At 42.6% G+C, this 24,896-nt stretch overlaps 1 protein-coding gene across 7 annotated transcripts in view; it reads right to left on the reverse strand.

Annotated features, from left to right (window-relative positions):
• Positions 1-24,896, reverse strand: part of syne1a (spectrin repeat containing, nuclear envelope 1a) — a 136,165-nt gene that overhangs the window by 49,127 nt on the left and 62,142 nt on the right. For 6 of the 7 annotated variants that reach the window (XM_084952168.1, XM_084952170.1, XM_084952169.1 and 3 more), the window contains 19 exons: positions 19,653-19,830; positions 17,303-17,485; positions 16,967-17,110; positions 15,583-15,738; positions 14,496-14,660; positions 13,503-13,675; positions 13,180-13,333; positions 12,868-13,011; positions 12,329-12,493; positions 11,814-12,131; positions 10,358-10,513; positions 7,320-7,490; positions 4,021-4,347; positions 3,525-3,677; positions 3,077-3,244; positions 1,835-2,011; positions 575-721; positions 310-435; positions 25-201 (listed from right to left, as the gene is read on the reverse strand). In XM_084952168.1, coding sequence (XP_084808294.1) covers positions 25-201; positions 310-435; positions 575-721; positions 1,835-2,011; positions 3,077-3,244; positions 3,525-3,677; positions 4,021-4,347; positions 7,320-7,490; positions 10,358-10,513; positions 11,814-12,131; positions 12,329-12,493; positions 12,868-13,011; positions 13,180-13,333; positions 13,503-13,675; positions 14,496-14,660; positions 15,583-15,738; positions 16,967-17,110; positions 17,303-17,485; positions 19,653-19,830 — 3,382 coding nt within the window. The remainder of the gene's footprint in view (positions 1-24; positions 202-309; positions 436-574; positions 722-1,834; positions 2,012-3,076; positions 3,245-3,524; positions 3,678-4,020; positions 4,348-7,319; positions 7,491-10,357; positions 10,514-11,813; positions 12,132-12,328; positions 12,494-12,867; positions 13,012-13,179; positions 13,334-13,502; positions 13,676-14,495; positions 14,661-15,582; positions 15,739-16,966; positions 17,111-17,302; positions 17,486-19,652; positions 19,831-24,896) is intronic. The other variant, XM_084952172.1, reaches the window with a different exon arrangement.

Here is a 24,896-nt window from a genome sequence, read left to right on the forward strand (position 1 = left end):
AAAAGTAAAATAGTAAAATCAAACCTGGGCCTTGTCCAGCTGGTTCTGTGCAATCTTAGGCTCCAGCTCTGCAGGTCTCCTGGTGAGGTTCTGAAGCTGCTGCTCTGTCTCTATTAGCTGGGTCTCCAGATCTGCCTTCTGCTCCTCGATGTCTCTCCAGCTGTCGGCTACCTCTTCACAAAGCAGCATACGCTCCTCAATCTAGACACAAAAATAAAGTGCAGTCATTTCACGATGGGTATATGAGCTATAAACATGCATGGTGAAACTTGTACTCTTTTGCTTAAAAGCTTCTTAAAGTGTACTGACCTGCAGTTTGACCTGTTGGATAGCTGCAGCGGTCTCCCTCACCCTCGGCTCACACAGGTCACACGTGGAGCACACAAGCTGGAGGTAAGTGCCAGCCTGCTCCTGCAGAGCCCGCTCCTGCTTCACCTGTTTGTATATAGCTGTCTATTAATTTTATTGATTTTACTGGTTGGGCATATTATATCCTCACTACATCCTCTCTCACTACAAAATTAGCATCGATATATTTTATGTATACTTACTTTGTGTATGTATGGTTACTAACCTGCTGTAAAGCCTCCTCGAGGCTGAAAGAAGGATGTGTAGGAGGCTCTGGCTCTTCTGACACAGAGTTCAACCACGTCTGGCACTGCTGCAGTGTGTCCTGCAGACTCACATGTCTCTGTAACTCATGATCCAGACTCTGATACACCTGTAATACAGAAGAAGCTAAATATAAGTGCTCTTATTGACGCACCTCTGCATGGCAAACCATTTAAATGTTTTCTGTTTTACCAACAGTAGCAGAATAAACACATGCAAGAACATGGAGTGAAAACAACGAACTGTTGGTAGACGACACAGTGCTACAATGCTTTGAAGTCAAAACCTATGGCCAAACACAATGACAGATTAAAACCCAAATGATTAGGCAGTTTTTCATTGTTATATTTAACAGGTGTTGAATGTGGAGGCGTCCATGCCTTCCAGGGGAGAGCGGAACAGCAAGGTCTGATTGACAGTGTTAATATGAGAACCCGAAAGAGAGGAATAACGGGGGGCAACTACTGGCAAAATGCCCAATGTATTTGGCAAAGGCTAGAAGGCTGGCATGGTGGCAAGTGGCAGGCAGGATATTAGAGCTGTGCTGCGCTGGGACACAGTTGGCAGCCATCGTAACACTTGAGGCGCAGTTGTAGAGAAGCCAGCAGTGTAGTGGTAAAGTGTGGCTGGATCACACAATGCCAGATTGGATGTGTGAGTGGTGGTGGAGGTAGTGTCTTGGGAGGTGAGCTATGATGACAGAACAGACGATGCCAAAATGACAGAGTGGGGCTGGATTATGGGGGCTCGCCAGATTCGCTGAATGGTGGTGTGTGATCATTTTTGGCTCAAGCATGAAAAAGTGGAGCTGACAGGGGATACACGGAGATTAATATGGCGAGATTGAGTTAGTGATTTTGGCCGGTGGGGTCTGTCCGCATACGGCTGCTGTTGAGCTCCACTTTGGCAGCCCTAATTGGTTGTGCCCTCTACGCTGGCAGTAAAGGGCTGTCTTAAGAGATGGGTTTAAGTGTCAGAATGATTTAGGATTAAGTTGCTGTCTAATCTGTTGGAATATTAACGGAACTGATATCTAAACCATGCGTTTCTGTGCATGCACATCTCGTCCAAAGGACATCCAAGAATTACTTCATGAATGTGTATTAACCATTTCACTGCTCCATAGACAGACAGACTGTCTTTCTCAGCTTCCCACCACTCCTTCCCTTCTCCTCCACATTCCCTCCCTCCCTCCCTCCATCTCCTCCTCCTCCTCACTCACTCTCTGCGCTGTGCTGCAGATGGCAGAGTAGCTGTCTCTGGTGCCTTGCTGGTGTGCCTGGACCTGCTGTCTCAGCCTGCTCTGCACACGGTCACTGCAGCCTTCCATCAGGTGGTCTCCTCGCTCTTTCAGGCCTGCCAAGCGATCCTCAAACCCTGCAATTTCCTCCATGATGGCCTGTGGAGGATAAAGTAACCACGTAGGATTTTATGAGAGAATCTCCAGTGGAGATATAATAGCAGATGAGCTTGTACATTTGTGATTTGAGCAGAGTGACCACAAAGAGCTATTAAACTGTCTGGATTAAATGATGACTAAATCCAGCATCTGTTAAACATTTAGACTGAACCTACTAAAAGAAAACATTTCATTATTAATATATTACTTATGGTTTCATGTCCAAAGCAAAAGTCTGATATTTTTCCAGATTAATTGTCATAAAATTCACTATTATTGCCAAACCCAAACACCATGCCAATCACTTATGCCCAGCAAAATGAGGTCTGAGCAGTATATTGATGGGAGACACTGGGATAGCCGGACGTTCCTGATCCGGCAAGGATCCCCAGAAGGGACTAGTCCCATCCGGGGAACCCCAAGGATCCCCAGAAGGGACCAGATGTGGAGAGGGGAAGGCAACAGTGGTCCCAGTGGTAATTGGAGCACTAGGTGCAGTGATTTCCAAGCTAGGCAAGCGGCTTGAGCAGATCCCAGGAACAACGTCTGAGATCTCTGTCCAGAAGAGCGCAGACCTAGGAACCTCAAGCTCCCAGGCCTCTGGCAGAGGACCCAAGCTTCAAGGATAAAGATTGCCCGCTGGGGTAAGAAGGGAAATATATATATATATATATATATATATATATATATATATATATATATATATATATATATATATATATATATATATATATATATATATATATATAAAAAACACACACATGGGTACATACAGGGGAATTTTTTATTTATATATATATATATATATATAAATAAAAAATTCCCCTGTATGTACCCATGTGTAAAAGAGGCATAAGTAAAATTTATTGAGAAGACAGTAACCCTGCCATCCTATATGCAACAAAACCCTTTCAAATAATGATGACATTAACATCAAATAAAACAAACATCAAGTAGTAGTACAGGCCACAGGGGATAATTTTTGTCCCCCAATTAAGGCGATTTGTCATTAAATACAACCAATATGACCAAAAACAGCAAAAGTGAAATATTTTATTTGGGTACCTTGTGTCTGGCCAGCTGTTGAGTGGCTGCCTCCAGGCTGCCGCTAATACTGGGATCAGGGGTCACCATCCTGCTGGACATCTGCAGCAACCAGCGCTCCACTTCCTGGAGTTCGTTGTGGTAAGCTTCCTGTTCCTTCACCTGGCCTTCCAAATTCTCCACATGAGCCTGGACCACACAGTTCACAGACAAACTATACTGATGACAATGCATATGCAACAGCTGGGCAGGAAAGCTTCTTTGACACTGAGAAGCAACAGTGTTTTTTTTGTTTTTTTTAAATCAGAAGCTAGTTTTACACAACTTTTTTAGAAACATCCACATGTATGTACATGTACTTAATTTATGTGAAGCTGATTCCAAAGTTGCTGCTCTGCCTGCATGGAAAGTACATTAGTTTGTCCTCTTTTTCAAAATGAACTACTGTCATCTGTGTACAGCTTCTCACCAAGGCAGTATTACAAAGTCCAGTGTAGTCCTTTTGTAGTTTGCTTATTTTATCTCGAATGGAGGGGTAGTGGACAGAGGAAAGTAGAGCGTCGCCCTTTTCCAGCACTGACTTGATGGCTCCATCATGGGACTGAACCATCTGCAACAGAGCCTAAAACACACAAACAGACAAGCTTTATCTTCAGTATCTTCCTCACAATAGGGTATGCTATGTGGCATTAGATGTTAAGCTTTTTTTAATCTAGTTTACTAGGGTCTACTTATTAATGCAAACCGCTGTTAAAGCGGCCCATAAGCATCTGTCATTATGACTCTGGAAAATGGTCAGCAGTCATTTAAAGCAAATCTACTTTTAAAGTTAATTTTCAGACATGCAAGGTCACTCATGTGGTTCATTATGCTAATATTAGTCTTGCTGAATTCGCCAAAGAGAAAAAAAATCACTTAGTGTAAAATTAATCCAGATGTCCCCCTCACTTTTTTTTATACTATACCTTATACTTAGTCAGCTGTGCTCTGCGTTGATACAGCTCAGCCTTGGGCTCCACTGGCGTACGAAGCAAAGCCTTGGTTTCCACCAGCCACTGAGCCTGAGCCTTGTACCGGTCCTGGAACTCCTTAGCTAGCAGTAATGCCCGCTCAAGGAAGCTGCGCTCCTGCCTGAGGCCTCCGGCTAACTCCTCCAGCTGGGAAAGACGCGCCTCTACTTCTCCTCCTAAACTTTCAGCTGCAGATTCATTCAGGAAGCCTGCCGCCTGTTCTGCTCGCTCCCTAAGTGATTTCAGGAAGCTGTGACCGTGCTGGAGCTCAGACTGGAGACTCTGGGAGGAAGAGAAAGCATGAATAGAGCTCATCATGGGTCCTGCTACTGTGTTATCACCATTGCTTGTTACTAACTGACCTTCAGCCAAGGCAGTTTACACACTACTGAATGAAAGAAAAGAGTAAATCATCCTCCGCAATCATCCTCTTGGATAAAATAGATTTATATCATAGCTTCACTGACTTTGAGGCTGGCATTCAACACAAGATCACGGATTCCCTTGTCCTTCACCTCCGGTGCTGTCCCAGTCACCCAGACAAGCCTTGCAGTGCATTTGAAAAGCTTTGAACTCATTGGGTAGGCTGACACCTGCATGGTGCGATGTGGAGAGGACTGGGAGGTCATGTTGGGGAGAAACCACAGTGAATAATATGAAAGGAGGACCCAATTATAACAGGCCCTTAACAGGCACAAGTAGCTGCAGGGTTTCCAGGGCAACCATAACATGCCACACACACACACACACACACCTCCACTCTATGGGATGCCATCTAGCTTTCATCATCAGTCTGTTATTGCTTGTGTAGAAAGTAGCCTCTCACTTCAGCAACCCCCGATCTCCAGCTACGGCTGTTGGTAATATAATATAACAGGAGCCGCGTCTGTCTGCACACGTCCATGCTTCCCGCTTAATGTGATGCTCCAGGCTCGCTCGTCACTCGAGTAATGGCGCTCACGCTTTATGGCTTTAATGAGCGACACTGACTACATTTCAATTTCATATAGTTCTCTGTCTTTACCAAGAGCTAAAAGAAGAAATCTGCAGTAATTGCAGTTACAGCACTTTAGATTTAGTGCTGAAAAACTCATTATCGCCTCTTCATCTCACACCTGATATCAGTTTTCCATCTTAGCAGCAGCGGCGGTTGTTTACATGTTGAATTAAAGTTGCAAGATTTTGTTCTTCCAGAATCTGAAATAATCAATGACTTCACTTAAGAGAATGATCAGAATTTGGTGCTCACAATCTGTCTTTGCATCAAATAAGTTATGAGCGTAAGGCTTTAAACCTGCGTAGGCTCGTATAACTTAATAATGCTACGGCTTCCATAAGGCAGTACAGTCTTGTGAACAATGTATATCGGGTCTTAAAGACATCATGCCCTTTCTGCTGTAGCTGTCTTATAGCACGTCAACCCAATTATCCCAGTCAAGTTCCTTGTGCACCTGCTGTAACTGGTGATTCTGCATCAGTGCCTGGGCTCTTTTATCTACTGCACTGCATCTACTATGGATCTGCCAACCATGTTTAGCAGTTACATTACCTACTAGAAGGAGAAGGACATTACAAAAATGACCCTTTAAGCAGTTTAGCAGTCTCTGCCGTCAGTGCAAGAAATGCAGCGAAACCACAGAACAGAAGGAGCATGTTCAATTTTGCATAGCTCGAAATTTTGTTCAAATTAATTAAGTAGTATATGTCAATTTCTGTGCTATACTAAATGCATTCATTATTCCCAGTTACAAATATGGAATTAAAAAATGTACCTTTACCTTTGGGGAAAAAAACCCTGACTGTGTGCATCACAAACCATCAGGGACTTTGGGGAGGATATGACCTTGAACATTTATGAAATGCGAGTGAAATTAAAAATTATGGAGGGAGGAGAAAGGAGGAGGAGGAGGGGGGGGGGTGCTTATTAATGAGAACCAACCCTTTTCTATTTTGCATTTTGCCTTGTTTACATGTTTGTACAAGCCAGTCATTTCAAAAGAAATCTTGTCAAAGAAAACTACAGAGACACTTCAGCTGAAGGGGACAAATTAAATTATATGTTACATTCTACATGATCACGATATGTACAATGAATTCACAGCACATTTACAACTGAGGTAGTCCATCATTACTGTATGACTCACACTTTGACAGTATCAAATAAAGTCCAAATCCAACTAATGGTCCTTGACACAGCTATTGACTACTGGTCTTTGTGTCGATGCATAATCATCCCTGCTCACTGAACAGCCCTGTAGCTCTCACTGCAGGAGATGAGCAAGCGCTCGCGTGTTATATGCAGTGCTGGAAGGACACATGTGGTGGCAGCATGTCTTCAGTGCATACGCAGAGACAGAGCATCGATCCCAGACACGGATTACTGCAAAGACTGCACCAGATGATCTATTGTAAACATCTATGTTTGGTGTGCGGGTGTTTGTGTGCGTCAAGGCTGTTCTGGACGTATGTGAAGAAGACAAAGAGAAATGAGATATAGCGATGGAGAAGTAAAAAAAAAATGCGCGAGGACTCATGGGTTTGCTGCAGCTTGTTAGTTAGTACTTTGGATGGGTTTTATGATATGAAACGAGTGTTTGAGGAGAGAAGTGTGTGTGTGTGTGTGTGTGTGTGTGTGTGTATTGAAGCAGTAAGGGCACTGCATCAATTACAGTGTCTGTGCCAGCAGGCTCCTGACACCGGCGCTTCTTCATCCTCTTACACACAGTGGGAGGTCTCCCCCTGCTACCACGCTTCCTCTAAAGCAGCACCCGCTTTGTCTTCATAAAGAGCCGATCGATACACACATTCTCACCCAATCCTCTACACACTCGATTTGAACTATGCCAGGCAAACTATAGTGGTGATACTCTTTTTACAGTGTGTGCATTTCTGAGCAGGGCTACCTCCCTCAAAAGCCAATTTGATGAAATGAACAGAAGAGAAAGTGCTGCAGTCATTTTCTCTTAGTTGAGAGCGCTGTCCAAATATTATACGAACAATGAACGCTTTTCAAGTTTTACAGGAAGTCTATGCATATTTTACCGGCCATTTTGCAGCTGCCAAAGAAAACTGCACAAAGGATTTGTTTGCTGGCTTGTGAAATTGGATTCATATGAGTTTGTGCTCAAATTCTTTGACATAAACAGTTCAGGGAGGTGCATTAGGTGCACCGCTGCACCTTCTATCCAAATGCATCACTTTGGGTCTAAACCGTGGAGGTTTAGAAATGTAACAGTGAAACTAAATAAACATACCTCTAGTTTTTTCATCTTCTTCTCCATGGCCGCCTGGTCTAGAGGTTCAGAAGTGTCAGTTAATGCTGTGAAGCTTTTCAGAGTCGAGCCAAGCCACTCAGTGAAGGACTTGCAAAGATTCTCTGTCTCTTCAATGCTCCTCAGCTCCTCTTGTAGCTGTTTGATGGTGTCCTGAAAGTAGATTAAATCGAAGGTCAGAAGAAAAAAGTTCCAGAAATGTTAAGTTTGGATTTTTAAGGAGGATAAATATCTTACTATGATACATAAAAGCTCTGTCTGCCTGAAAACTCTGTCTAGACGATCAGGAGATGAGCAACCAAACTTGGCACACACATAGATCTGAAGCCCCTGAAGGGACTTATCGAAATTAGATACTATGATATCCATCATGTTGCCTAGCAATGGGCTAAAAATACCAATTTTTTTTCCATTCATGCACCTATAACGTTATGTTAAAGTATGTTTCTTCTTTTTTTTTTTTTTTTTCACCACAGCATCTACCCTATATCCACAAAAGGTGAATTATGGATGGCTTTTAATTACCTGTTTTTTAGTCTTTATTGACTTAAAACCTTATGAAAGCATCCTATTGGAACATCTAATTTATATCCCAAAAAGTTGAATTATACATGGCAAGCAACAGGCTAAAACAACCCATTTTCATCATATAAATGTCTTAAACCTCCTTTTTTTTTCGTAAACAACATTAGTCCTTCCCGGAAATATTAAGTTGACTGCTGTAGGTCAAATATAAATTGAGGATAAATGACAAATAAAACAAACAAAACGTATTTCGTGTTTCATATGTCAGAATTATTGGTGAGACTCTTCAAAGTCTAACATTATATTTCTTTGGGGTAAATCTAGAAAACACTGCCTGTATCCTTTCCTTTTGAAGGTGTGAGTTGTTCCCCAGCAGCAGTCTAACATTAGTCACCAAGGACCACAAGCTCTCTGATCAGCCATCAAAACAGAAAATATCCGTTTCCCCTCTACTCTTTCATCTGCTCAGTGTCAATAGCTTCACTACAAGGAGGAGTGGGTTTTTATGCTTTTGACGCATTATCCACTTGACTGATATTCTGAGTCGATAACACCGTGAGGATGGAGAGGGTTTCTTGCAGGTTTTGACACATTATTCACTCAACTTGCAAATCCTGTGGTGAGGAGCTCCAATTAGCTGATAGTGCTGAGTGCACACCTTTTCTGACTAGCCAGAGGTAACAGCTTCCCACCTCAAGCCCATATGGCCCACACTTCACACGGTATAATTACAGGCATCCACAGTTTGAGAGGGATGTTATGTGTTTGCATATGTGTGTAGGCATGACTGTAAAGTATATGCATATGTGAGACAATTTTAGCAGGAAAGGAAGGATGTGGGCTGTACGGAGGTGGAGAAACAAAAGTGAGGGAGTAAAGGGGGACAAATGCGCACACACGCACACTCAGATGTGTTACTGAAGGTGTAAAAAAAAAATCAATGCAGTGCAGGCAAAGCTTTTCTACTCCTGGTGCAGGGTGTGAGATTGCTTTCTGTAGCGTTTAATTACAGCTTTAGCTCCAGACCAGCAGAGCCCCATTGATTTTCCTTTAGTCCCCCCCCCCCTCAACCCAGAGGAGAAGACAAATAGAGAGGCTGGATCTGAGTATACAGAACAACCCCGGCAGGGGTAACACGGATAACTCTCAAAGCTACTTCAATGGGGTGTTACAGAAACAAAGTCAAAACTCTCCCAGGAGTAAATTCCACAGTGAGGGAGAACAATCATGTGTGAAAAACACACTGTGGGAAGAGATCCCAGAGGCAATGCATGAAAAATTCACATTTTCTAAAATAGATGATTGAGATGGTAACGCAAAAAATGTTTTAACCTGCAGCCAGCTTGTTTTTAATTCTTTTTATTTATTAAACTCACAATGACACCTAGGTCTTGTTTACACATTTACATATCAAGGCTGGCAGTGTAGGCAATAGGGTGGATCCAAAGAAGCAGGTAAGAAAATCTGGTGAAGTGTTTTAAAAAGCTGTGATGACAATGGAGAATTAGAGGTAAGCAATGTAACAGATACAGTCACCAGGCATGGTGGCTCTGAGAAAAGAGCAGCTGAAATTGAGCCTTTATGAATACTAAACAAATAAGGAAAACAGGAACAGGTGAGAAATTTGTGATTTATACTCTTGCAGCGGGGTCCTTTGGCGATGCAGAGATGGATTCTTTATGCAGTCCTTGAAAAAACCTGAGCATAGCACATTGGTAATGAAGCTATGTGTAGACAGAATGCTGATTGGTTCAAACTCTGCTTGAACAGGAAAGGCAGTGATAACAGAGTTCACCAAAAACAGGAGGAACTGTGGAAATAAACATCTGAATGGAAGCACAGACAATGGTTGCTTCTGACGCTCAGTTTTAGTTCACTGCAAAGGACTATTATGACTTCTGATTTCATGGCTGCAAGGGCGACACTGAAGGAACAACTTTAGCGCAAACATGAACAAAAGCAGTCCACATTGTAGTCTGCTGATTTTTCACACTGCCCTCAAGTGACAGCACACAGCTACAACATACTGATGTGGGTTGCAAAGCTCAGTGTAACACCTGCACGCTACAAAAGCAGTACCGTACTGGGAGCTTAAGTGGTCGGGGTAAATCAGGTGAAACCGAGATGGAAGCAGAATCTGTGAGTGGAGAAATGCATGAACTGGCAAAGTGCGCCCAAAGGCAGAAATATAAATACACGCAGGAATGTAGGGCCTTTACATTACAATATAAAACATCTCGAGGGGACTGTTTTTGTGAAATGGTGTTAAATAAAAACAAACAAACAACTGTGACATCACACTGTTCCTGAGTACATTTGGAGCAACAGAGGAACAACTGTGTTAGCAACACTACAAACGCTGAAAACACCACAACAAACCCCTCATGTAGTTCACTGTTAAATAGATAAAGGATCTCTGAAAATGCAAAGCACCATTAACTGAATATAAAGGCAATATTATTATATTAAACTGCAGATAATCAAGAGCGCCAAACCTGTATGTTGAGCAGCAGGGAGTGGTAGCGGGCAGTGAGCTGAGTGGCCGTAACACTGATACGACTGCTGATGTAAGTTTCCTCCAGAACCTCCTGGGCTAAAGATGAAAGTCCATCGACTTCACTCTGCCTTGTGAGCACTGCCTCCAGACACCCCTGATCACAAGGGACACATAAATTTTAATATTTTAGTTACATACTGCCAAAGCTATAGATGATTTATATGTCAGCCAAGTTCATTTAAAAGCCAGGTGTCAGAAAACGCATTACAAGCAAAACAATATAGGGCCTAGAACAGGGGTGGGCAATCTCAGTCCACGAGGGCCGGTGTCCCTGCAGGTTTTAGATCTCACCTTGGGTCAACACACCTGAATCACATGATTAGTTCGTTACCAGGCCTCTGGAGAACTTCAGGACATGTTGAGGAGCTAATTTAGCCATTTAAATCAGCTGTGTTGGTTCGAGGACACATCTAAAACTTGCAGGGACACCGGCCCTCGTGGACTGAGATTGCCCACCCCTGGCCTAGAAGGACAGAAGGGTGTGTGTGTGTGTGTGGGGACCAAAAATTGGAATTTTACTGTACTTGTGGGGACCGACAGCCCTTATGGGGACCAAAATCCCAGTCCCCACAAGTTTGAAGGCATTTTTGAGACTCAAAAATGGAGTTAGTGGACACTTAGTGTCAGGGTTGCAATTGGGTTATGGTCAGGTTTAGGGTAAGAGTTAGGTTTAGGCATTCTTTTTTGATGGTTAGGGTAAGTGGCTACGGAAAGCATTATGTCAATTAGATGTCCCCACAAGATATGAATCCCCAACGTGTGTGTGTGTGTGTGTGTGTGTGTGTGTGAATGCAAGGAAGGAAAATACTGAGACTCTCTGGCATCCTGACAGTGGCAGGAAGCATGCTCCAGAGGGAGGAGACCAAGTATGGGAAATACTGCTGTTTTATTTGAAACATGACAAAGTGATGCACTGTAGTATAAAGTGTCACAATGCTTCACAGCTTACAGCATGTGTGGCTGTGCTTTTAGGTTAGTTTGCTTCTTCTGTGTCCTGAAATGTAAATCACGAAACTGTGAGCTTGATATTCTTCTGTTTGGTTTTCAGTATAACCAGAAGGTACCTCTGACTGAAGTGACCAGTGAAATAAAAAAAAACATTTGTTGAAATATTATTAAACTATGGTATTCCCTATGGTGGCTGGGATGGGCTCCAGCCCCTCCAGCGACCCTGAATTGGATTAGCAGAAGAAAATAGATGGATGGGTATCACTAAACAATTTCCTGGCTGGGGGAAGTAGCTTCCTGAAGTCTCTATGTCCTGGCCCCCAAAAAGAAATTCTTCTAATAAGACAGTATGTTGTTCCCTTTTGAGCTTTACAGTGTTGACAGTTGCATGAAATATCACGGGCCTGTATCTTATATGGACTACAGCAATAAGGCCTCTTTCTCACCTGGAGTTTCTTCAGCTGAATCTGCTTGGTGGTTGCGTCTGACCTCCGATTACTTCTGATATTAGCTACCCTCTCCATCTCCTCCAGCCACTGTGCCAAGCTCAGGAATTTATGTCCCATCTGCCTCAGTCGGGTCAGCATTGAGTGCAGCTGGCCTTGAGTCTCCTCTAGGCGGCTCTGATAGGCCGCCCACTCTCGCTGAGCGGTGTCCAGGGCTCGGTCCTCGATCTGAGGTATACCCCAGGGGATTACTCTCTCTCTGCTGGTGAGCACAGCGGAGAGTAAGGCTTGGCCATTTGAACAGTGCTCCTGCAGGTTCTATGAAGAAAATGAAGAGTCAAGAACAAAGTAAATACTGGAGGTCACTGAAGACTTAAAACATTTAGAAAGGGTTAGGTGTTAGGTGCTTTACTTTTGAAAAATACGACTATGCGTAGGCAGGGTTAAAAGTTTGCAGCTATTCTCTTCTCTGATCATAACCATATAGAGTTGACATAAAACTCCAGTGTTTCTACCTGTAGCTGCTGCAGTGTATTCTCAAGTGTATCCACGTTTCCCTCTGGATGGGACAATGAGGCCAGAGAGGCCTGCTCCTTCTCTAGCCAGTCCTCAAACACATGTAACCCCCTTTGATACTCCTGATGCACCAGCACCAGCTCCTTGGCCTTGCTGACTGCATTCTGCAAAAAACAAAAGAGGTAACAAGACGCAAACATTAATGGATGAAAGCAGTTCATTTGTTCAGTATTACAGGGACATTTGAAATTTGAATAATGTAAAATTAAAAGTTGGAGAGATTAATGTCTATCAATTAAAATGCTTTCTGATTACAGACTTGAAGCTCAAAGAGAAATATGTGTAATGATTTTACAATAATTATTAGGAAAGTCACTAAAATTTTCAACAAGTTCATGCCCTTCAGTATTTTGGGGAATATAATTAAGATTTCTGAAAAAGCATGAAGCAAGCTTTTAAAGAAATACACTCAAACTATTTGGTTATTATTCAAATGCCTGCAGAGGAAAAAATGAAGCCGTATGTTCTGGGTAAGCACCTTAGCCTTTTCTTTGAGGGAGTTGTATCTACACTGCAGCTGTTGCACCTCCTGCTGTGTCGTGTAGTGTTCAGCCATATTGGAACCCTTTGTGGCAATGGTCTCCAGAGGACTGCTATGACTCAGTACTTCCTCATAGAGAAGCTGGAAAGAAAGGAGAACCCATAGATCATTGCAACTGGGATGCTCTGAGGTATAAATGTAACTGCATGAATCTAAAGCGGATAAATGGCTAAAATTTTAATTAAATTAAAATTACAGTCAGGCTATTCTAAATACAGAGTTTGGATAGTCTACAGTGGCATTTGATACCTTGGTCTTTCCCAGGTTAGCAGTCTTGTCTCTCATCTCAGAGTACTGTCTGTCTGAGCAGCTAAGCGTCTCTTCAACCCGATCCATCCACTGCATAAACTGACCCACGTCCTCTTGATAGCTGGTCCACTGCGACAGAGCACCTTCCAGCTGACTGTGACCATAAATAAGGCAAAGTTAGCACAGAGGGAACAAACAAGATTCTGAACAGCTAAATCTAATAATCCCTTTAACCTTTCAACTAGCAGAAATCCATCAAGGGAAACTAGGCAGTTCCCAGTCCCATTTATCAAAGACTGACAGATTAATTGCCCCATGCTCACCTTTTACACTGGATTGAGGCAGACAGCAGTGAGTCCCACGAGTCTTTGAGGTCTTGGATCTGTTTGCGAATCACCGGGACTCCCTCAGCTGAAGTGTTCCTCTGGACCGCCTCTCCCCGCGTCAAGAGCATTTTTAGCTGGATCTCCCTCTCCTGACGGGCAGTTAGTAAGGCCTACAGATAGAGGTGAACACACAGACAGAAAATAACTCTCTAAAGGGTAAAATGCATCTCGCCCTGTTTCTTTCTAAACCATTAAAATAGATGCAACATATCTACAGATAAAACTTGTGTCAAGTCAGAAATCTGCAGTTGAATGGTTTGTAAAATAAGCCTGTGTAATGTTTACTTCTGAAAATTTTAAACACAATATCTCAGTTACAGTGATTTAGCCCACGTAGGGCTCAGTCACACAGGCCTGGAGACTGGTCGGCAACAGGGCAACACCAGTCTCTATTCTAGTCGGTGGAAGCTGGAGGTTTCCTGCTGTCGCTGGGTGAAATCACTTGTAAAGAGGGTGCTGACTGATAACCTTCTTGTGATTGCTTTGGTCACTAACAGATTGCTGCAATCCTCCTTTTCTTGCATGGAAAATACTGACTTATCTGCCAGCACTCTACAACTTCTTGGTAGGTGGCTGTGAAATTGTGAAGCCAAGAAATGGAGAACCTTGTCTTGGTTTCAATGGTAAGGCATAACTTTTACTTTCACGGCTTATTGTTTTTTTTTTTAAATCACATTGCTGCTTGGTTGTTGGTTGCAGCTGTTTGCTGGTAATTTGGTATCTTGTGCGCAACCTGCAGGGGACCACAGCAATCTGTACAGCTCTCCACAATAAATTTAATCAAGCACCAGCAACCACACGCCAACTTAATGGGGAATACTCATTTTTGTTCCTAGCGGCCAGCAAAGAAAAGTCTTGCTAGGAAAATGTGCATGAATGGACTTTTTGTGTATCCCTTTAAAGAACTCCATCCATGTCTTCCTTCCTTACTTCAAGTTGTAACATCCGGTCCTCCAACAAGCCCTTGTCTGTAGTGGTGGAGATGCAGGTGTTGAGGACCCGCTGAGCCTCACACACCCAGTCCTGGAGCTCTTTCAGTCCTTCAGAGAAAAGGCGGTGTTCCCCTACAATGCGCTCAATCCTGGATGCCTTGTCCTGTTAGATATTAAAGTAGAGTAATGTGAATATACTCCTCAAGTCTTTCCTTACCAAAGAGTTTAACATTACACGTGTTTCCAGTGAACAACAACAGTTTTTTCATATTTTTCTGTGTTCGTGTTTGAAATTACAGCCTTGTTTTCCCAGATAGACATCTCTAGAGACTCTCCCACCCACATGTTATAGCACAAGAAAAAAAACGCATTGTGTTTTCAGTCATCACTCATACATCTGCAACATCTGTGGCTCTGCAAAGCGCAGAAAGTAAAAGCTTCAATAACTGGTGGCAATTTTTGAAGTGTTTTCGTTCCTGTTTCCACGTCTAGGAGGGAAGAGGACCTAAAAATAGCACTTCACTGGCTGGCCAGCAAAGTAAATAAATCCCATTCATCATCGCCGGGGTACTCTCATTGTCCCGAGGTAACAGAATAGTGCTCTGTGGTCAGCGTAATATTTTGTTCTGTGATGTATCAAATTAATCATACGAGTGCGACCACTCTAATGAGAGCTCCACAAAGGTCAGCTTCTCAAGCAGTGACACATTTCAGCTGTGACATTTCAGAAGTTCTTTAGTGGATAAAGGTACGCTGCACAGTCTTGGCCCTTTTATGCTGATCAGGCTGCAAGCACAAGGGTGTTTTAGAGGTAAGAGAGATTACTGAGCTCAGGTAAATTACTCTGGGAACCAGGTCTTCCCTTGGAGACATGACTAATGTGCAAGGGGGCAGCAGTCCATGACACGGCAGATCATACAACAAAACAGCGAACACCACAGCTGGACAGAAAGCTCTTCAGTGTTTATCAAGAGCACATGGGTTAAGCAAGGCACATTTCAGCACACTGTAGCAGTCTGTGATAGAAGCAGAGCATAAAGAGAGGAAAGGCAGGGAATAAGGTTACAAGGCGTGAGCGGTGTTACCTTGGTTAAGTTGCTGAGGGCTAGGTATTGTGCTGACAGCTGAGATACTCTGTGGACGAAGCCCTTTCCGGCTGCTTGTCCCTCCCAGAGTCGATGAGCTCTTTCCCTCAGCCTGCCCAGCTCTACCTCCTGACACGCCATCTCCTCCAGCACACACTAAGCCGGTGTGAAGCAGGCAAGTGGTGGAAAAACAGAGACGGAGCAATAGGATGTTGGTGAGCGCAGGGTATAGAAAAAGTGATGGGTTGGAAAGTATGGTTGTGTGTGAGCACCATTAGAGGTGAAAATGAAACAACAGAAAACATAACATTTTTCATGACAGCGGAGACACGAGGCACGAGAAGCGCAGAGGAAGAGGGATACGGGATTAACATGTCACAAGTACACACAAGAGCACATCAAAATACATGGATAAAAACAGAGGAACACGAGCATCAGCAGTATTTCTCCTGATGTTCACTTTTACATATAAATGCTGTTATTAGGTTAGACACCACAGCAAAGAAGAGGCACAGGAGACACGGCTGATAACGTAATCCAAAGACGGGTTGTATACATGTTAAAGGGTAAGGAGGATTTTCCCTACATGAGTTCAGAGACTGAAGCCTGTGTGTTTTATTGTACTTCAGGTGCTGCGGGAAGAAATGTAATTGCTTGCAGGGCCCAGACAAAAGGCAATGACGAGAAGTGCTACTGCGGGGGACAGAATAAATATAAAAATAGCAACAATGATAAGAGCAGAGCTTTGAGATGGGTTTGATATATTTTTTTTTCCTTTGTCAGTTTTATCTTTTTTAACGCTTCATGCCTGTCTTCCCTTTTTGTCTCTGGCAGACGTGGCAGAGGCTGTTATCGCATCCTGAAAAAGGCCTTTTAGCCACGCAGTGCTTCAGCTTTGACAGAAGGAGAATTAATTAGATTTCTGGACTTTTCTTCTGACTATTGTGTCAAGACGCAGCTCTATTTTGATCCAGTGGTGCTCGAAAAATGTAATTAGGTCCTTCTCTTCTCCCCAGTGAATTGAAATTGTACTTCAGGGATCCATATCTGATGGAGAGCTGACTATTTAGTATCCTTGGAAAATCTACTTAATATTCAATTTGCGGTGTAATGACAAGGTTTATTTGAGTGAAGAGAGGAAATTAGAAAACATCAGTGAGAGCAGCTGAGAAGAGAAATGTAAAAGGGGCAGCCTCACTAACGTAATGCAATTTAACAGTAAATGGACCCTACAGTATTGATTAAAATGTCCTGATGTACTGCTACAGGGGTGGACTAACAGATTGACCCTTCATCAGCCACAATAACCGCAGAAGTAATGTCATTGTAAGAGGACTGTAATGTCCAGGGAGAATCACGAGCACGACTGTGGGCTTCACAGTACCTGTAGTTTGCTGAGCTCCTGCTTCTTGGCTGGAAGGTCATGTAGGCGAGCACTGCTCTCCTGAACTCTGACCTCTGTGCTGTTCAGCCATTCCTGCAGAGGCTCAGCACTGGCCTCAAACTCTGTCATCTGGGCCTGCAGGTTCTGCAAATGTGAAGCAACTTGTTAAATACACCTTTTGAGGTTCTGAATTTGCACAAACTGTACAAATATCAGAGAAAGTGAGCATTCTGATAAAAAAAATGAAACTAATGATTGCTTGCTTTCTTGCACATTAAATACACATTGATGTAATTTTTCAAGCCATCTGCTAAGCACAGAAAACAATGCACCAACCTTGAGAGCATCTTCTCTCATTTGCAGGTTATTCATCAGGCTCTTCCAGTCTTCTCTCGCATTTGCCACCTTGGCCTTGATTCCCTCCACCCTGTCCTTGGACACTACAGCCATCAGCAGCTCCCCACTGGCTCCTACTGTACTAAGCCTGGCCTGGCCATTCTCCCTGTCACTCAAGAACTCCTAAGGGGATACAGTACACAGACAAAGACAAAGGAGCAGTGACTATTTAACTGAAGCATGCACACAAAGGGAGAAGGGTGTGAAAGGAGGGGAAAAAAAGACTGAATGACTATCCCAAACTTCTTTTTTTTTGCCTTTTGCTTTTGCTGCAGTGCCTGACGGGTAACAAAGCCATTCTCTACATTGTCAACAAATTTTCTCTCAAGGTCCCAGAATGTGACCCTACATTGTGAAAAGCAGTAATTACATTAGATGAAGTCATTACTAATTCTACATGCATATGAAGAAGTGGCCTGACCCACAGACGCAATAACAGATAAGGGAAGTCAATGAGCCTGAAATGTGTCTGCTTTTTTTTTTTTTTTTTTTTTTACAAAGCGCCTTCATACACACCCACCGGCAATGTACACACACATATTAGGACAAACACGCATATGCAACATGCACACACACAGACACCCCTCCCTCTGAGCTGAGCCGATGACAGTAGCGCAGCAGGGACCACTCCACCATCTGTGCAGTCAGCACATCACTTACACACACTATCTAGCTTCAGCCTCCTCAAAACACACACACACAAACACACACACACACACACACACACACACTTGGTAAAGTAAAAGGCACACACAAGAAAAGAAAGTCTGCGTCTCTCACCGTTTCGCTCTCTGTGTTCTACATTCATTTACTTGCTCGCTCTTTTTCTTTTCCACACTTGCTGTCTTTCTCACCCTGCCAGTGTAACTGTATACCACCAATTAAGCATGACACAATGGATACCCCAGCCCCTCCCACGCTAGCCCTCCTGGAGGTCAGCCATGTGGAAACATTGTTCCACATTCCTCACCAAGTCAATAATAAATAAAACATGATTGCCTCTCTTCCCTCCGATAGTCAGAAAGTATGAAAATCCCTCTCATCCAAAAAACTAGAAACTTCTAAAGGAGCAGACTTTGCTAAACCCCTGCAGAGGATTTCCAGCAAATTATTTTGTCAAATAACCACACGTTGCTTTGCCATTTTGAACTCACTCTCCCTGACCACCTAACTGTTGATTCACTGCTTCGTCGATCATCTAAGAGCTCCAAAATATGGTCTGAGAATGCAGAGTTTAGAAATAATAGCACATTGCTTGATAGTAATGCGGTGCATGGATGTGGGGATGTCCACCTTCACAGACAAGCAGCTGACTATTAGCCAGAACCCTGCGGTGCTCTGAACAGGCTGCCAGACCTGCCAGAATCTCAGAGACTTCTCAGAAAGAGAGACACACAGATATTTTGAAGAGAAAGGCAGAGAGACCCCACTGTGGAGCTTTCTCTTATCCCTTTTGGCTATGAGCCCATTTCTAGCTTATCCAGGCTACTGCAGGTCCCATCACTCCAACAAGCCCACCAGCAGACACTCAACAGTGGGCATGTTCACACACGCTTCCCTTTGAGCAAACATCCAATGAAAGAGGATTGATTGTTTAACTACTACATCTTTTGCTTTCCTTTGTAGTACCATATTGTTGCTTAGCCTGCCTCTATGGAAACAAAATAAAAAGCGAGAACCGGTCTGTAATTAGCAAGAGTGGATTTAAGTGGACTCAAACTGATGCAAGGTTGCAGCTTCTCAAGGAGCAGACAAATGGCTTTTATGACAAGAAGCTTGTTAATATCATCACCCCGAGAGGCAGGAAAAGTCTGGTTTATGTAAGTGAATAAATGACACTCCCTACCTCTGCTATCAACAGACACTCACAGAAGGAATCTGCCTGTAGAAAAAATATCATACGGCCACACTGGCTGGCAGCTCTGAGACATCAATATGAATGAGCACAAAACAAGTTATTGAAAATGTTATTTCTCAAAAGACTTGACTACAGTAATATTTAGTTACGTTTCCATCCAAAAAAAACTGCTTGATATGCTGGTATTACTTCAGTCTGCCCTGGAATAATATGACAAAAATGTGATTAAATCTGTGATTAATTCCTGCATCAGGTAAGTCTGTCCTGGAAAAACACCTGTGCAAAGAAGACGATGAACTTCAATTTTACTACAGTTATATGTCCCCTTAAAAAACACACACACACACACACACACACACACACACACACACACACAGGAAGAATTAAATTTTTTTAGCTGTAAATAAGGGTTTTGCAAAATATATCCCTTACCTGAATCCTTTGCAAAGCAGAGGAGGCCTCTGTGACAGTCTGTGGCACATCAAAGCATTTGGCAGTGCTGATTTTGGCATTGACCAGCCACTGCTGGAAGTCTCTAAGGGCTGCACGAAACCTTTGCTCCAACAAGCGCTCCTTATTTTGACATTCCCTGGATGCACGAAGACTCAGACTGCAGGAAAGAAGAAGAAAAGAAACAAAAGGCCTCATTTAAGTTGTTGTTCATGGGTTGAAATCTCCCGTGAGAAATGAACAAAGAAAGAACGAAGCTACAAACAGAGGAAGTGTTTACTGCCCATGTGTCCATCAAAACAAAGGAGACACGTGCTGATGCTCTGATACTGTCCAGACTGTACTCACGTCATGGAGGATGAGCCAGGGATGAGAAATGGGCAGGTGGAGAAATGGCAAAGTGGGTGAAGTGGAAGGAATGAGCGCTGGGGCAAAGAGGGAGAGCGGGGGGATGGCGCTAAGGGGCACCGTGTGGGAGGGGGGTTGAGAGGCAACATATGACTGGGGCAAGAGTTCACATGGGTGACAAGATGGAGGGAACGAGGCGTGACAGCTTGATGCTATAAGAAAGAGATGAGATGGAGGAGATATGTGAGGAAGCGGTTACAGCGAGGCTTGACCACAAGGTACAGCAGGTAGGTAACTGAAGCATAATAAAATCACTTGTTGAATGAGACTGAGATTTGAAGCTTTAAAGGATAGCGAAAAACACAAGAAACCATAATAATCTAAAGGGATGCACAAACAGAACACACAAAATGAAAACGTCAGCGAAATTTGATGACAAGTCCCAACTTTATGGAGCGTGATAATAAATTTATGGCAGCTCAGGAGGTAGATTGGGTCGTCTACTAACTGGAAGGTTGGTGGTTTGATCCCTAGCCCCTGTAGTAATTGTGCTTAAGTGTCCATGGGCAAGATACTGAACCCCAAAATTTCTCCCAATCCATCGACTGCAGTCTAAGTGTGTGCATGATAGTCAGAAAGCACTTAAGGGTACAAAATAAAGAGCTTTATGAATGTGTGAATGAGCCTTGGTGTGTTGATTTAGAGTAGAAAAGACCCAGCAGCAAAAGTACCAGCCCAGTGGGAGCGGATGTTGTTGATTGGCATATGAGGGGGTGGGAGACCAGCTGTCAGCTACAAAATGATCGGCGATGAGATTTTTTTTTTTTTTTTTTTAATTTGTTGATGGTGCTTTGAGTACATCATGAGACCAACAATCAGTTATGTGTTTTATAACCAGACACAATTCAGGTATTAGGCTATTTAAAAGTATAAAATGGCAACAACAAAAAATTTATTTCAGATTCAAATCTCCAGCATGACGCACTACACAACCACCCGTCTTCTTGACCTCCATACTCCTTCACACACTTCTGCTCAGTGCTCCCTGGCACTAAATTTAAATAACCAAATTGTGAGGTGTGTTATGACCAACATAGATACAAGTTCATATATGGACAAGCTATATGTACAACCAGCAGAATTATTTTCTTTCAACTCTGGGATAAAGAAAAAAACTCTATGTACATGTGGTTTCATTCAAAATAGATTTAAACATGATGTAAGACCAAAAAAAGAAAAACAATTACTGGATTTCACACATTGTGGGGAGTGTGTGAAGGTTAAAGGAGGAAGGGGGAGACGTGGATGACAGCAGGGAAATAAGGTTACTTATCAGAAATAGAGGTATGAAAAACATGGCAAAAAACACATTGTCCTCATGTAGCATCTCAATGCACTGAAACACACATTAAAGTCAGGCACAGATACTCTTGAGCTTTAACGGTGTGATGAGGGCATGAAAGGGTAACACAGTGGGGATAGCACGGGTGTAAAAGAAGCACTTTTTCTGCTGTGACAGACAAAATCTGGCATGCGGTATAAAGAGGAGGTGGGGCGGAGGGGAGTTATTGCCTTTTCCTCCTCTCCTCTGACTCCTTTTTTTTCATTCTGTCTGTGCACTCTTCTTTCTGCAGCGCTTTAATGCAGGACAGGTGCAAAGAGCGCACAGGCCAAGTCTATTACAGACTAAACAGCCAAACGAATAAGGAAAGGTGGTGTTTTGCCAATCAGCAGTCGACGCCAATTAGCTGCCAAAGCATTTCCAAAAAGCTGACCTCACTTAGATTGTCTGCCAGTAAATCTTCAGAGAAGCAGCAAATAAAGGAGATCATTTGCGCTACGGTAGAAGTTTACACTTGTACATGAATGCGTTGAATGTGCATGGCTGTGTGCGTGCATGCTCTTTTGTATGCACTGTTGTTCTTTTGAAAAGGCACTGCACGGTGCGTTCACAAACAAGTGGTGCTCATTGAACACGGGCTCACTTGAGGGTTTAAAGCAGGCAATTAGAGCTCAGTAAAGAGACTAAAGTGGGTATCAGTGTGAAGAAAAAGACCTTCCAAAATTTTTTAATTTCCCTAAAAAATTACACTCGGCGTTGCATAAAATTAAACTGGGGAAGGACACAAACATAGTCAATAAGTGGAAGTGAGGGAAGACGGTTAAATGTCGCTTAGCAACTGGTGACTCTGTTGTTGTGCACCACCTTTCACCTTCACCTGGCTGATACGGACGTCAGACCTCTGTGTGATGGCCACAAGCGTACACACACACACACACACACACACACACACACACACACACACACGAGCTCATAAAACATAGCCCTGGCTTTTGAGCTGTAATTAAGGAGAACTTTCTTTTCCCGCTCTTGTTGTTGTGTTATGGAACAGCTGTTTTTAAGACTATTATATGGAATAATGTGTGACATCAACAATAATTATGAGGACAGGTTTAATTGAATCATTAAAATGACACATATTTATATAATATGCCAGATAAAAAGTATGTCAGGTATCTGCAGAATCACATACGTGTACAGTAATAAATAGCAAATAACTTGTTTATACGTTATGTTGCACATTGCATCATAAGAAACTATTTATAGCTTAAAAAAAATTTGAATAATCACTTGATCATCTGTATTAATCACAGCCTTTTAATAAAAACTGTCTAAAGGATAAGGTTGGCTAGGTTGTTGACTAATAGCTAATAAAGCTTCTCTTTCTCCAATGCCTCAATCAATTATGGAGTACCTCAGGATTTGATTTTAGGTCCCTTTTTGCATTATGTGTCCGTTAGGCTTTATTTTTCACAAGTACAATGCATCTTTCAAATGATAATCCAATGTCACACAAATATTTTAGGATGTGTATTTCTACAGAAATCTAAATGACACACAGACAGGTGTGATCATTTTTGCTAGCCATTTAGGACCATTAGCACTAAACCTTTAAGCCCATAGCAAAAATCTTGGTATCACCTTTGACCTTGCACTTAAACCTAAATCGAATTAATTCGCTTCCGTTCTCTATAAACAGATAGCTACAGAAGGAAATGCAGACTTTTTAGGCAAAACACAATTTCTTTAACATTGGAAGTGTCCTGGTTTTACTCAACGTAATCATACATGCATGCCTCCACTGCAGAACGTAGTTCTAAAGTTCAAGAGCTCAAAAAGTGTGGCCATTTCTATCAAAAGACTCGGATCAGATGATTAGAGAGGCCAACTGCTTGAATAAGGTCTCACCAGGTCTGCTATGTACACAGGGAGCTGTCCATAAAGGCAAACTAGGCAGACAGACACAGCTAAGCATCCCTTCTTTCACTCATATAAAGAGTGTTACAAACAGTTTATTCTCCTCGAGGATGGATTTTTGACCCTTTACTGCACCAGCCCTCATCTCATCATGCAGCAGTTGCAGAATCCCGCAGTGAGACTAACTGGTAGCAGATAATGAAAACACATTACACCAGTACTAAAATCCCTGCACTGGCCACCTGTCAGATTGATTTTCAGAACCTAATGTCCTCTACCCAAGCAGTAGGTCTCAGATCCCCAGAACAACTGCTTTTAACTGTTCCACTATCTAAGGCTACGTTCACACTGCAGGTCTTAATGCTCAATTCCGATTTTTTGATCAAATCCGATTTTTTTGTCTGCTCGTTCACTCTACAGATAAAATGCGACAGCAAACGCTCTCTAGTGTGAACGCTCAAAGTGGCCCGCATACGCAAAAGAAGATGTCACACACACAACACGCTCTGTTTAGACCCAGAGCAAACAATATTGTTTGACTGATGGCCTTAATATAAAAACTTCGGACTTCACGTTTCCCAATTTTTGCTTTAAGCTAAAACAGCAATAATTATCCTTATTGCTGTTTTAGAGAGGAGCGGTGCTTCAAAGGATAGTTGCAGATTTCTGTCAGAATCTGCAGATTATGCAGTACAAATAAAATGTTAACGTTTCTCCAACGTTGTCTTCCCAACAGTTTCACCGGATGGCCAGGAAGCGTTCGCGATGTCTTGTCGGGCGCTTCTCCGGCGCTGATAATTGGCGTCTGTCTTGTGTCAGTGACGTAAAAGGCGGATTTAATGCGACTTGACCATTCACACAGCGGTCGCTTTCTGAAACATCGGATATGTATCGGATTCAGTACCACATACGAAAGTGACCCATATCGGATTTGAAAATATCGGATTTGTGCCGTTCACACTGTCATACCATGATCAGATACGGGTCGCATAGGGTCAAAAAAATCGGATTTGATGCGCTTTCGCCTGCAGTGTGAACGTAGCCCAAGTGGGTCAAGGAGAGTATGCCTTTTCAATGGCCTTTGTTTGCACTTATTGCTTTTAGCATACTATAATTAAACAAATGAAATTCATTTTTATTCAGTTTCCTCAACATATTTTGATTATTTCCTGTTTATTTGTTTGTCTTATGTTATTTATTTTTTTACTTTTGCCTTAAAATGTATATAGCATATTGGTCAATAGAGGTTGATTTGAACATCCCAGCTGGAAAAAAAAAAAAAAACCCTCCAAAAACATTTTTTTTTGATCAGATAACTTTTAAACACATTGTTACCACCTTTCCATTTCAGGTATACACAAAAGAAAGAAGTGAAACAAAGCAAAATAACAAAACTCCCGAAATGATTATCTCTAGTTTGTTCCTGCGACATTAATATTTCAGTCCTCACCCTGTCATTGATGTGTAAACATGGTCCATATCTCTCAACACTGTTCCTGTCTGATCTTATGAGTCGGTTACTCCATAACATATATTTCACTCACTATTTAGAGCCATTCCTCTTGTTATAGTGGGTCTGGGTCGTACCATCTCTCCAGGATGGCTTTTTCACAGGCTGC

This window comes from Perissodus microlepis, chromosome 15 (assembly GCF_051167445.1).
Source record: "Perissodus microlepis isolate ML-2025 ecotype Zambia chromosome 15, ASM5116744v1, whole genome shotgun sequence".
Taxonomy (NCBI): Eukaryota; Metazoa; Chordata; class Actinopteri; order Cichliformes; family Cichlidae; genus Perissodus; species Perissodus microlepis.